The 13,562-nt window shown below is 32.3% G+C and overlaps 1 protein-coding gene across 1 annotated transcript; it reads right to left on the reverse strand.

Moving 5' to 3' along the window:
* Positions 1 to 9,775: 9,775 nt before the first annotated feature.
* On the reverse strand, positions 9,776 to 12,874 carry LOC122280684 (protein DETOXIFICATION 18-like). Its single transcript, XM_043091666.1, is given in 8 exon segments — positions 9,776 to 10,081; positions 10,215 to 10,333; positions 10,418 to 10,616; positions 10,618 to 10,657; positions 10,759 to 10,815; positions 10,922 to 11,008; positions 11,204 to 11,748; positions 12,436 to 12,874. Coding segments are annotated over 8 exon segments (1,467 nt in total). The 5' UTR covers positions 12,724 to 12,874; the 3' UTR covers positions 9,776 to 9,949.
* Between the last annotated feature and the right edge of the window lie 688 nt (positions 12,875 to 13,562).

The raw sequence follows: 13,562 nt of genomic DNA on the forward strand, positions 1-13,562 counted from the left end.
CCTCAAGGGACTATACCATCCCTAGGACTTAAGCTATTAATCTTGGAGAAAAGTGTTCTCAAAGTACATTCCCATGATCTACTAGTTTAACACAGTCATAAAGGTTAAAGGCTCTCAAAACATTCATTCAAACTCAATATTAAAAACAAGAGCAAATCAATATTAAAAAGAGTACAAATAAATACAAGTATTCAATAAGCCTACATTTGAAATGACTTGCAATATTCATTGGAAGAGGAACCCATGCAGACATTGGGAAACAAGCTGACAATGACATTTCAGACAAAGATGTCTTCCAAATCTCTAATCATATATATATATGGTGGTATGTATATATATAGCAGTACAACGGTTCCTTAGTCTTGTTGACAAGACCATGCACCTCTTTCACTTTGAATATTCATGCAGAAATAGAGACAAATACATAGATAATTAATTACAAATAACTAAATAGAAAGCTGTTATTGGTGCAGCTAGCAATGGAGAGACATCTTATTCTCAATAATCATACAATATCCCTTTGTTATAAGCTTTTTGGATTTGTAACAGAGAAAAGTGAGTAAAAAAAAGATTCTATCTATATCCGAAAACCTTGGATCTTTTTTCATGCATCTGGTTTGAAAAAGGTCATAATGAGTACTTAATTGAAATGCTATTCATAAAGGAAAAATTGATTGGATGTGTAACATGGGGATGTGGTTGCCCAGAAACTAAGACTTTTTGCTTTACTTATATCTTGTGTTTAGTATTTTTTAAAGGGAATATTGACTGATTAAGAACGATGATTAGTCATTCTTTGCTTGCTAATTAAAAAACAATAATAGATGCTGATTGCCTTATTCATCACTTGGTGTGTAAGGAACCTAATTTCTTTGATATAAGCACAATGAAAGGATAAGTGGTCCATAGATATTCTTAATTAAAAACAAGGAATAATACAAACCAGTTTTTATTTATTTTTTTCTGTGATGAGATTAGACAAGACAGATAATACAAACCATTACTAAAACATTAGTTCAGTACTTGAGGCACATAAATTAAAGAAGATGCACAGGTAATTCATTGGCCTCCTTATACCAATCACTATCAATATTAGGAAGATTAGCTTTAATAAAACACCAGCTGTGAGATGGAGAAAGGAACCATCTTTAATTAATTGGCACAACTTATATTGCATTGATCTTTTTCTTTTGCTCCATAATCAACACAAACTTTTTAATAGGTTGATTATGAGTACCATTACCTCTCTTTTCTTCACCAGCCTACAGTAGTTATATATAATATGATCTCTTTGGTAAATTTAAAATATGATCAGTACTATTCTAAGACCCCATTTCCAATAAGAATCAAGCTGAAAGAAACAGCTGTGAACATTTTATTTTGGGGGAATGATAGGTAGGTTTTAGTTGAGATGGTTTTAATATAATGAAATGGGTAGATTCATGTATATTTCAAGCTTAAGGTCATTCATGAGAATATTTTTATTCATATTCTCCAAGCTGGACTTCCTATATAAGAATATTTTTATTTTTTAATAATGATTAATTAAGGTTTTCAATGAGACTATGCAAGACTTATACACTCTAATATAGTTAAGATATATTTAATATTGATCCTAACTAAAATAACTAGAAATCAACTTTTATGATCTTATAAAATTAGAAAAATATGAAGAAGTTAGTAGTCTAATAAATCTGAAACAATTTTTAAAATCCATCAATTTGTCACTTATATGAGCTAGCCCTACCTGAAGTTGGCCTATTTTTTCCTTTTAGGGGTTTAATATACGAAATTCATTCTGACATAATATGTAAAGTTGGTTTTTCCCCTTTACATAATTAATATTTGTTCTTGTAGTTTGGTACATTTTCCTATAGGATTTTAACTGTGAACTCAAATCTGGACAAATTTTGAACGGTTGTTTTGCAACAGTTCAAAAATAGTTCGACCTTAAGCTTGCTCTTGATCTAAATCTATATATAAACACTAAATACAGTAGTATTACACAAAGAAAACCAAGCCTTGTTTTCAAAATCGACACTTAAACCGCAAAAGGCAAAAACACAACATTTTGAACCAAACAGAGGAACTAATACATCAGTGTTGCCCAGATGACTAACATAAGAGGGGGTGAATTGAGTTGTATTAAAAAAATAACAATTATAAATCAAATATATGATATAAAATATAAACAAAATATGAAATAACAATAAATATAAAGAGTAAGGGTAAGAGAGAAGCAAACTCAGTATGTTAACGAGGTTCGGCCCCACTGCCTACGTCCTCGCCTCAAGTTACCCTTTGAAGATTTCCAAATTCACTATTCAACCTCATTCAGGTGGAGATAGAAACCTATTACACATTTGAACAACACCGCTACAAAGGATCCGTATAGAACACCCTCTACACTTGCAATCACCTTACACGTGGTGATTCAACTATTCCCCGTGTAGAATACTTTCTACACACACAAGGATTATACACACCCTTTTTTTGATACAAGAGCTGATAGTGGGTAGGTTATCAGAAAACACTCATCAATGAGTGAAATAAGAACAATACAGCGTAAATTATATCTCTCAAAATGAACAAGGATTAAGGTTCAATACTTAGAGAAGAGAGAATGAAAGCTTTGAATGAATGTTGTATACTCTTGGTGTTGTGCATGTGAAGTTCTCAAATGATCTATTTATAAGCATATGAGACTTCATATTCAAATTTAAAAAGATTCACATGTCAAAGACAACATCATTCACTTTTTCAAAAAAAATCAAACCTAATCTTTTACTTTTGGCATATGACAAAAGGAGCACACTTTCCTTTTCAAAAAATTCAAACCTAATCTTTTACTTTTTGTATATGACAAAAGGAGCACACTTTACTTTTCAAATTTTTCAAACAAAATCATCTACCTTTTGTATAAGTCTAAAAAAGCATCAATCACTTTTGAAAATATTCAAATAAAACATGCACATGTGAAAGATGACAATCAATCATCTTTAATATTTTCAAAGTTCAACCCTTTAATCAAGGCATACACATGTAAAAGATGACAATCAATCATCTTTCAAAATTTTCAAATTTAATTTTCAAAAAAATTCATGCACATGTGGAAAATGTATTTTAATGCTTTATGATAAAATATTAATTTTGAGCATTAATCCTAATTTTGAATTTTAAAAGATTTACAACATTACTCTATGACTTTAATGTGAACTTGTTTCCCTTTTGCTCATGCTTGGTTCTTTGATGTGCTTGACTCCATTGTGTGGACAACTTGAGCTTGAAACTTCTTTATTCTTTGAATTCATTTATTATCATCAAAATCTATGTGTAGATTTATAATTACATGAAACTTGAAACCTTGGGTTCAACAATCTCCCCCTTTTTGATGATGACAAATACTTGATAGAACTTGAAACCTGTATTAATAGTTAAGCTCCCCCTGAGAATTTGCGTTAGTTTTTCAAGCAAAAGTATAAATATAATTCCAAGCATATATAATAAGTTTAGTAATTCAAACAATGTTAATGTTCTAGTCTAACACTTCTCCCCCTTTTGGCATCATTAAAAAGGATCCGCAACAAGTAAATGGACCTGAAGAAAACGGTGCGTTAGTAGACACTGTAGATAGTTAAAAATAAATAAATAAATTTCATCCGTCCGTGACCCGACAAGTGCGGCTGGAGATTTGAAAAAATCGCCTAATGTTGTTGACAAACGAGATTGAAGGCTCCGAGTTTCTAAAAAATGTCATTTTCACCGATCGGAAAAAAATACATTGCTCTTTGACTTGGATGATAGCTTGTCTTGTTCTTTATGCTATCTCTATAAAATCAGTCCTGAAGTTCATCCAATCTGCATCAAGTTTTCTTCTCATCTCTATAACTCATCTGCATTCCTTCAACATTCTCGTTTTAAGCCTTCTATTCTTTTCTCAATGGCTCATTCTTCTAACATTTTTCTAGATCCATCCATGAGGCATTCTGCATCTCAACCTCCTGTCTTTTCTGCAGCTACCATTGGTGCCATGTTGCAGCAAGAAAATAATAATCTGACTAATAAGTCAGATTCTGATGCTATTTATGACTTGGTGAGTCTTGGGACTCGCTACTCTTCCTCTATTGTTGCTTTTTCTCAGCGGCTACAAGCCAAAAATCATGAAGTTGAAAAGCTCAAAGAATAAATTGTTGTACTTCAACGAATTGTTCAAGAGTCTCACACAAGGGAAGGAATGGCAGAAGAATAAACAGTTGAAATCTTTATTAGATTCTTCATTCCGCTTGCCGGTTCCCATGGATAAGAATGACATGATATTGTATGAAGAGAATGAGCGTCTCAAACATGAGGCTAAGAATCTCAAGTTTATGTAAAAGTATTTAAAAAAATCTATCTCTATTTTTATTGACTCTAGTCTATCTTTTAAGAGATATTCATAACATGCATCATAACTATTTCTCTTCTGATCATACATAATCTATCTTCTGGTAAAGGCTTTGTGAAAATATCTGCTAACTGATCGTGTGTGTTTGTGAATTCTAGTACTATATCGCCTTTCTGCACATGATCTCGAAGAAAATGATATCTTATTTCAATATGCTTAGTTCTAGAATGTTGTATTGGGTTCTTTGAAAGATTTATAGCACTTGTATTATCACATTTAATTGGAATGTGATTATACATGAGTTTAAAATCTTCAAGTTGTTGCTTCATGTAGAGAACTTGAGCATAACAACTACCCGCAGCAACATATTCTGCCTCAGCAGTAGATAGTGCAACAGAATTTTGTTTTTTACTAAACCAGGAAACTAGTGCATGACCTAAGAAATGGCATGCTCCACTAGTGCTTTTTCGATCTATTTTACAGCCAGCATAATCTGCATCTGTATAGCTGATTAGATCGAAAGATCTGTACTTAGGGTACTATAACCCTAGGTTAATTGTACCACTAAGATATCTAAAAATGTGCTTAACTACAATTAAATGTGATTCTTTTGGAGATGATTGAAAGCGTACACATAAGCACACACTAAACATAATATCTGGTCTACTGGCTGTTAAATATAATAAACTACCAATCATACCTCGATATATCTTCGAGTCAATTGGTTTACCAGATTCATCTTTATCAAGTTTAGTTGATGGCCTCATTGGTGTTCCAATTTCCTTAGCATTTTCCATCCCAAACTTCTTCAGTAATTCCTTAATATATTTTGATTGATTGATGAATGTCCCACTTTTTGCTTGCTTAATTTGCAATCCGAGAAAGAATGTAAGTTCTCCCATCATGCTCATCTCAAATTCTTCCTGCATAGTTTTAGCAAAAATTTGACACATATTTTCATTAATAGCACCGAATATTATATCATCAACATAAATCTGAATCAAAAGAATATCATCATTTTCATATTTAATGAAATGAGTTGTGTTGATTTTTCCTCTTGAAAAACCTTTTTCAATCAAGAAAATACTGAATCTCTCGTACCAAGTTCTAGGAGCTTGTTTAAGTCCATATAGTGCTTTTGTAAGTTTGAAAACATGATTTGAGAAAATATGTTTTTCAAAACCTGGAGGTTGCTCAACATATACCTCTTCATTTATAAAACCATTTAAGAAAGCACTTTTAACATCCATTTGAAAAAATTTGAAATCTTTATAACAAGCATATGCAAGTAGAATTCGAATAGCTTCTAATCTTGCGACAGGTGCATATGTCTCATCATAATCGATTCCTTCTTCTTGATTAAAACCTTGGGCTACAAGTCAAGCCTTATTTCTATTAATGACTCCGGACTCATCTTTCTTGTTTCTAAAAACCCATTTTGTTCCAATAATAGTATGATTTTTGGGTTTAGGAACAAGTGTCCAAACATCATTTCTTTCAAATTGATTCAACTCTTCTTGCATAGCTAAAATTCAAGATTCATCAAGAAGTGAGTTATCAATATTTTTGGGTTCAATTTGAGATAGAAAAGCAGTATGATTGCAAATATTTCTAAGAGATGATCGAGTACTTACACCTTGCGAAGGTTCTCCCAAAATTTGTTCCACTGGATGATCTTTAACAAATTTCCACTGTTTGGTTGCATCTTGTATTAAATTTTGATGATCTTTCCTGATGGCTCCATGTTGAACTTCCTCTATTATTTTCTCTTTGTTGAGATTGAGACTTTCCGTATTATTTATACCTCATGTTTCTTCATCAATAGATTTCTTGGAGAGTGGAGAATTAGATTCATCAAATACTACATGCATAGATTCTTGTACAGTCAAAGTCTTCTTATTGAATACTCTATAAGCTTTACTATTAGTAGAATACCCGAGAAAGATATCTTCATCAGATTTTGCATCAAACTTGCCTAAATTATCTCTGTCATTCAAAATAAAATATTTGCATCCAAATACATGAAAGTAATCAATGTTGGGCTTTTTCTCATTCCAAAGCTCATAGGGGGTTTTATCTAACTTAGACCTTAGCATAACTCTATTTATAACATAACATGCAGTACTTACCGCTTCGGCCCAAAAATAACTAGGCAAGTTGTTCTTATTGAGCATTATTCTTGCCATCTCTTGAAGAGATCTATTTTTCCTCTCTACTACCCGATTTTGTTGAGGAGTTCGAGGAGCAGAGAAATTATGCACAAAACAATTTTCATCACAAAATGTTTCAATATTTTTATTAACAAACTCTTTTCTCCTATCACTTCGGATACTTGAAATAATATTGACATTTCATTTTGAATTCTCTTGCATAACTTGGTAAACGCATTATGTGCCTCATCTTTATGAGCAAGAAAGATGACCCAAGTATATCTAGAGAAATCATCAATAATAACAAATACATAATATTTTCCTCCTAGACTTGCAACTCTATTTGGTCCAAAAAGATCCATGTGTATCAGTTGCAATGGTCTAGTAGTGAAAATATGTTTCTTAGTTTTAAAAGAAGTTTTTGTTTGTTTATCAAATTGACATGCATCACAAATTTTGTCTTTAAAAAAATTTGTTTTTGGTAAACCTCTCATAAGATCATTTTTTGAAAGTTTGGAAATAAGTTCCATGTTGGCATGACCTAATCTTCTGTACCATAACCAACTAGTTTCATTTTGAGCTGAAAAGCAAATAGCATCTTGTGAGGTAATTTCTTCAAAATCGATTGTATAAACATTATTGTTTCTAAAAGCAATAAAACAAATATTACAATCATGATCATTCAAAATAATGCACTTATCTATTTTGAAAGTAACTGTAAATCCTTTATCACATAATTGACTTATGCTCAAAAGATTATGTTTTAAACCCTCAACAAGTAGAACATCTTCAATTATGAGAGAAGATTCATTACCAATTTTACCTATTCCTACGATCTTCCCTTTCAAACAAATATTTCAAACAAAAACATTTCAAATATTTCAAACAAAAATTATTTAAATATTTTTAAAAATTCTTTAATAAAAAAATTAGATTATTTAGATGTTACATATTAAAATATTTTTAATCTCAAATAAGCTAAAAAATACGTATGAGAAAAATCATCATTTTAATACTTTTTTTCAAACGTACTTTTCTGGATAATACGAAATGTAATTTGAATTTTAAAAAAATTGTCAATTGATAAAAATATCCATACAACTTTAAGATAATTACAACTTTTAAACTTTCAAGAATATGATCATAATCTTTAAAAATTCAAATAATCGTCATTTCTATCTTAGAAAGTACTTTTTTAATTTGTTTCCAAACAAAAATAACATGATTGAAAGTGCTTTAAACATATGGTTACCAAATAATAAATAATTTTTTAATAGTAGAACTTATTACTTAAATTATAAGTTATAAGTCAAAAAATTATAAGCTATATTTCTCATCGCAATCTCAAACATGCACTTAATGCAAGATTGAGATTGCAGTGAAAAATATAGCTTATAACTTTAGAACTTATAACTTAAGTAATAAGTTATACTATTAAAAAATTATTTATTGTTTGGTAACAATATGTTTAAAGCACTTTCAATCATGTTACGTTTAGTTTGAAACAAATTAAAAAAGTATTTTCTAAGATAGAAATGACGATTATTTAAATTTTTAAAAATTATGATCATATTCTTGAAAGTTTAAAAGTTGTAATTATCTTAAAGTTGTATGGATATTTTCGTCAATTAACAATTTTTTAAAATTCAAATTACATTTCGTATTATCCAAAAAAGTACGTTTGAAAAAAATATTAAAATGATGATTTTCCTAATACGTACTTTTTAGCTTATTTGAAATTAAAAATACTTTAATATGTAACATCTAAATAATCTAATTTTTTTCATTAAAAAATTTTTGAAAATATTTAAATACTTTTAAAGACTCTTAACATAATTCTAAACAGACCTTTAATATTAAATTTTTTATTAAAAAATTTTTAAAAATATTTAAATACTTTTTAATACTTTCAAACATACCTTTAATATTATAATGACGAATAAAGGTGGAAGGCCAAGGCATATTTAACAGTACCACAGACCGGTTGGTGAAAATATATATATGTGCATTAACATATATAATAGGGTTTGGTCAAGGTGTGGAACGTCTAAAGTCCGATCCTGACCAAGGGATCGATGAGATTGTCCAGGCAGGAGACGCATTAAATACAACCAATTACAAATGGAGGTCTTGGGTACACACAATTGATGCCTCTGAGGCGACGAAACTCGTTGCTATAAAAGCCCCAAATAATTAAGATTAACTTAAAAATATTCAGTAATTGGACGCAATCAGTACCACATACAACCTTTATTGTGCCGATCATGAATTCGCCCCGGCCACCTTAAATAAATAATCTAAGCAAGCATCGGGGCTGCTGTCTTTGTTCATGTACTCAATTATAATATTAATATATGTGGATGATGGAACTATATTCGGATCATATAGGAATAGATTTGATTAAGAGGATCGGTGTCCAAATTAAGTTTATTTTATTTTATTTTAAATATATATATATTTTTCTTTTTTTTTTCCCCAACTATTTGTATTTGAAGATCCCAAAGAATATTAAAGAAGCATAACTAGCTCGTATTTTTATGTAAAGGGTAGTGATAGGTTCCTATCTTCGTACAAGAATAATAATAGATGAGTAGTATTAGGTAGTAACCTTCTCTTTATTCTTATAATATGATAGAATAACTTAGATAACATTATTGTAGTCCCCCATAGATATATATATATATATACACACAATCATAGCAGCTAGTCTTTACCGGAAAAAATCACCGATACGAAGCAATAGTCAGTACATTCGGTAGGGGGGTGACTTTGCTGTTCCAGGCAATCGTAGGTGCATTTATATATGCGTTGCCACGTTTGAACGGAGAAGCCTCTCAACTTATTACGAGATGTGATGCGTCCGCGCTTGTCCTTCCCATGACCAGAGTACCCCTTCCCATCACCGGGGGGAGGGGTGAGGCCTCGGTGATCACTACAGTACGAGTAGTTTGATTGATCGGGGATGCCTCGGACCTCATGAAAGGAAGTAATCAAGACAATCATGGCAATGAGGAGCAGTAGCGTTGCAACTTTCCCTGAAGTCATTTTCTCGATCCGGTTGTATTTCTTCTTCTTTAATTAGCCCGGGTAGCCTCCTAAATTGTCACAATTAACAAAGTGTGATGAGAGAGGCCAGAGGCGGCTTGGGACCTTTTAAACTATTATGGTAACTTATGGAGGATGATAACTGAAGGGTTTGTTTTGGGCAGGCGACCCATTTTGGGACCGGACGACAAAGATGTGAGATCAAACGCAATAATAGGTCAAAAACAGAAACCAGACCTTGTTACATATTCATACGACTTTTGTCGTTACTATTTTATGGAGCATATTAAACTACGATTGAATTTCTATCGCGGGTTAAAATTTTCTCCCAAAACAAGAATATTACTTGTAACACCAGCTTGGCACTCAGCTAGACCAAAACTACATTTTCTTTGTTAGTGTTCTGGGTGAGATCCAGTTTAGCCCAGTTTGTACGCAATGTAATCAACAAGAGGGTGGCAGCTTGGCAGGAGAGGCCGCAAATTAAGCCAATCCACAAACCCTGTCCAGAATGAGGAACGTTAAGCAAATGTTAAAACATATTTCCCCAAGTCTTTGTTTTCTTCCAAATTGCTATGAATGAATTGCAGTATATGCGATTTTGTAAACAGACTACCATAAGATATGTGTTTCACCTTTGCCTGTAGTTTCAACTTAAAACCGAGGAAGATGGCAATTGGTACACCAATGAAGTAGAAAGTTGCCAAGTTAGCATACACAGCCAGGTGCTGCCAACCACATCCTCTGGCCACGCCTGCAGTGTCTAAATCGTTAGCATTATTTAATTGAGAAGATAGGTTAGCCACAGCTGCTTATAAAATAAAATTGGAGTTCAAACCTGACAAGACACCTTGAACAGAATCGGCAAATATCGAAACTGCAAGGAGGGGTGTCATTGAAGCAAATTCCCGTATGATCGTAGGGCTGTCACTAAAGAATCCAGCCCAGATGTTATGGCCAAGGCAAAGAGCCAAAACAACTGTGAGTGCAAGAAAAACAGAGAGCTTAAGAGTTACAGCCATGGCACTCTTGGCCTGGTTTGGGATTGCCTGCTCCTAACTCATTTGACACCCTTGTGCTGCCATAATAAGTTTTATTTTGAACAATAAATGAGACAGAATTCAGAAATCTTAGAACTTGAAAGAACAGCAGAAGCCTACTAGAAGTTATTCAACCAACCTTGCAGCGGCACTCAGACCATATGTGATCATGTAGGCAATTGTTTCTGTGTTGACACTGGAGATATGATCCAAAAAGGAAACGAAAAGAAAAGGTAAAGCGGGAAGATTAGGTCCATAACAGATTCAAGGTTGTGAAAACGCCGAAAAGATTCTAAACTCACCACATTGCAATTAATGATGTAGTTGTTTCTGAGTTTTGCATCAGTCCTGCTAAGAAAACCAGAATCTCGAAAGCCCAGTACTCCAAACTGACAAATTTGAAAGTAGAGACGGCCATAAAAATTACTACTCCATGATTTTATAACCATAACTAGGCTGCATCATATTTCTTATGGACTTTGTTGGTTATTTATGTTCTAAGCATCAACTTGCCCATTCGAGTGAGGCTATGTCATTGTTAAATTAGAGAGATCAAATATAGAATAGAAGTTCAGATCACTTACCACACCATTGCTGCAGAGGGCAGGGCTAGTTTCAAGTTGGTAAAAATATAATGGAAGGAATCCAGTGAAAATCCTTCCCATGTATGCTTAAATTTATTTGCGTATATGACATACATGGCCAGTATAAGAAATGACAGCCATAATGAAATTGAGGCTGCCAAAGATGCTCCCTTGAAACCAAGAGCTGTCCAATGTACTAAAGCATATACAATGCCAGTATGAACAACCAATGGTAGCAATGAGCATACAACCAGGGGCATAACCATAGACTGTGTCTGAAGAAACCTCAAGATGTTCTGCAGAAACCCATATGCAAATAGTCCAGGAATGAGAAATTTCATATAGAGAGCGGCTGTCTTTGCAATCTCGGTATCTTGATGAAGAAAGATCAGTATGGGCTCTGTATAGAACCAGATTATGGATATGATGATAGAGAATATGAAGGATATGATGCAAGAGGCTTGCAGATAAATCCCCAGCATCCCGTATAATTTTGCACCAAATCCTTGCCCACACAACGTCTCAAGAGCTCCACTTAAACCAACCTAAAATGATAACAATAAAGCGAATGGAGCTTCACTATAAGGTTAAATAGCAACAGCTCGCTGATAAAAATAAAGCATGAACTACCTATCTAATTAGAGATTAACTCATCTTGCTCACAGTTATATCACAATCTACAATTTTTTAGTCAGGATATTATCTATCATTACTTCTTCAGGACATGGTGAAAGCTCATAACCATGTTAGTAATTGCTGAAAATTGCTCTGTTGGAACGAGAAAGATAAAGTAGAAACTGATAAATTGCTCTTCAAATCCAGCATATATATTAGTACTAAGATTTGGTGGGGGTTTTAATCTAAATCAAGTTTGATCCATTTGAAGACTTCAATACAACAGTGGGGCTTTCAAACGTGAGGACTTTATGCCTCATAGTTTTTCCAATATGCTCGCATATGGGTCTGTCCTTACTTTTCCTTTCGGCTTATTTACGTCTTTTCGATCGTATGGGTATGAATTGGGATTAACAACTTTCTATTATTTTTTGCCCTCCCGAGCGTGTGGACTACTTTCTTGGATTCCCAGTTTGAACTTTGAACCTTACGAAATTAAACTTGTTTCCTTTCCTTCTCTAAGATATAAGCTCAATCATAAAGTTTTCAAAGATTGGGAAAATTGTAGGAACAGTCATAGACAGAGACATACACATACGCATGATAGAGAGAGTTACCATGAAAGCGAAGCCGGTGACTGTTGCCCAGGAGTTAGCAAGAGTGGCACCGGCAAGCTCGGAGTCGCCAAGGTGGCCGGCGAACATGACGGAAACCAGGGTGATTAAGTAGTAGAAAACATTGGTAAGAATCATGGGCAAAGAAAACAAAGCTTGTTTCTTGGCCTCCTCCACTTCCAACACTTTCTCCCACCAGTGACCACCTGATTCCTTCCTTTCATCTTCACCGTGACCGACCTCTATCAATGGTGTCTTGCGATCTAAATTTGCGTTTTCTAAAATATCCATCTTTTTTCCAGTTCTTCGTTCTGCTTCCTGTACTCGTAATATTCTTCTGGAGTACAATTTGCGTTTACTGAGGAATCTGGAATCGAGTACGTATATCACTCTGGTATGTCTGATATGATATCATTAGTTTCAGGACTCGATATTATATAAATAGGATTTGATGAGAAGGTTGAAGTTGAAATTTTTATAAATATATATATATATATATATATATATATATATATATATATATATATATATATATATTTTATTTTAAAATATTAAAAAAATAAAAATATTTATTATATTTTATATAAAAATTATAATAATTATACGAGATTATTTCATCTATCAACCCAAATAAGGCTTTAATGCCTCTTGCGTCTGGTTTAGATAATAAGAACTTCTAATCATATATCAATATTCAAATATCATAATTAAACACTTTTTTAATTTTAAATCTATAATTTGTTTTATCTACTCATTATGATTTTTTAAAAATTTTAAACAAATCATTAAAAAAATTAATTTTTAAATTCTAAAATAAAAATAATTTTAACATAACAAATTTGAAACAAATAATGAAAAGAAAATAAATTATATTCTAACAATAATTTAACTTTATAATATTTTTATTCAATTTTTTTTATCTTATCTTTCAAAACTCTATAAAAATATCTATTCACAAATCATCTCACTATCCAAATTTTCATGGTCTCAATATCTCTCTCCATTTAACTAAAGTTTATAAGATTTTTATCATTGATATAGAATATAAAAAGAAGGGAAAAAAGAGGATTTCACTTTTCAAATTTGTGGATGGGAAAAGGATGAGATCACTTTGTGATAGCAAAAGTTCA

The sequence above is a fragment of the Carya illinoinensis genome, chromosome 11, assembly GCF_018687715.1.
Source record: "Carya illinoinensis cultivar Pawnee chromosome 11, C.illinoinensisPawnee_v1, whole genome shotgun sequence".
Taxonomy (NCBI): Eukaryota; Viridiplantae; Streptophyta; class Magnoliopsida; order Fagales; family Juglandaceae; genus Carya; species Carya illinoinensis.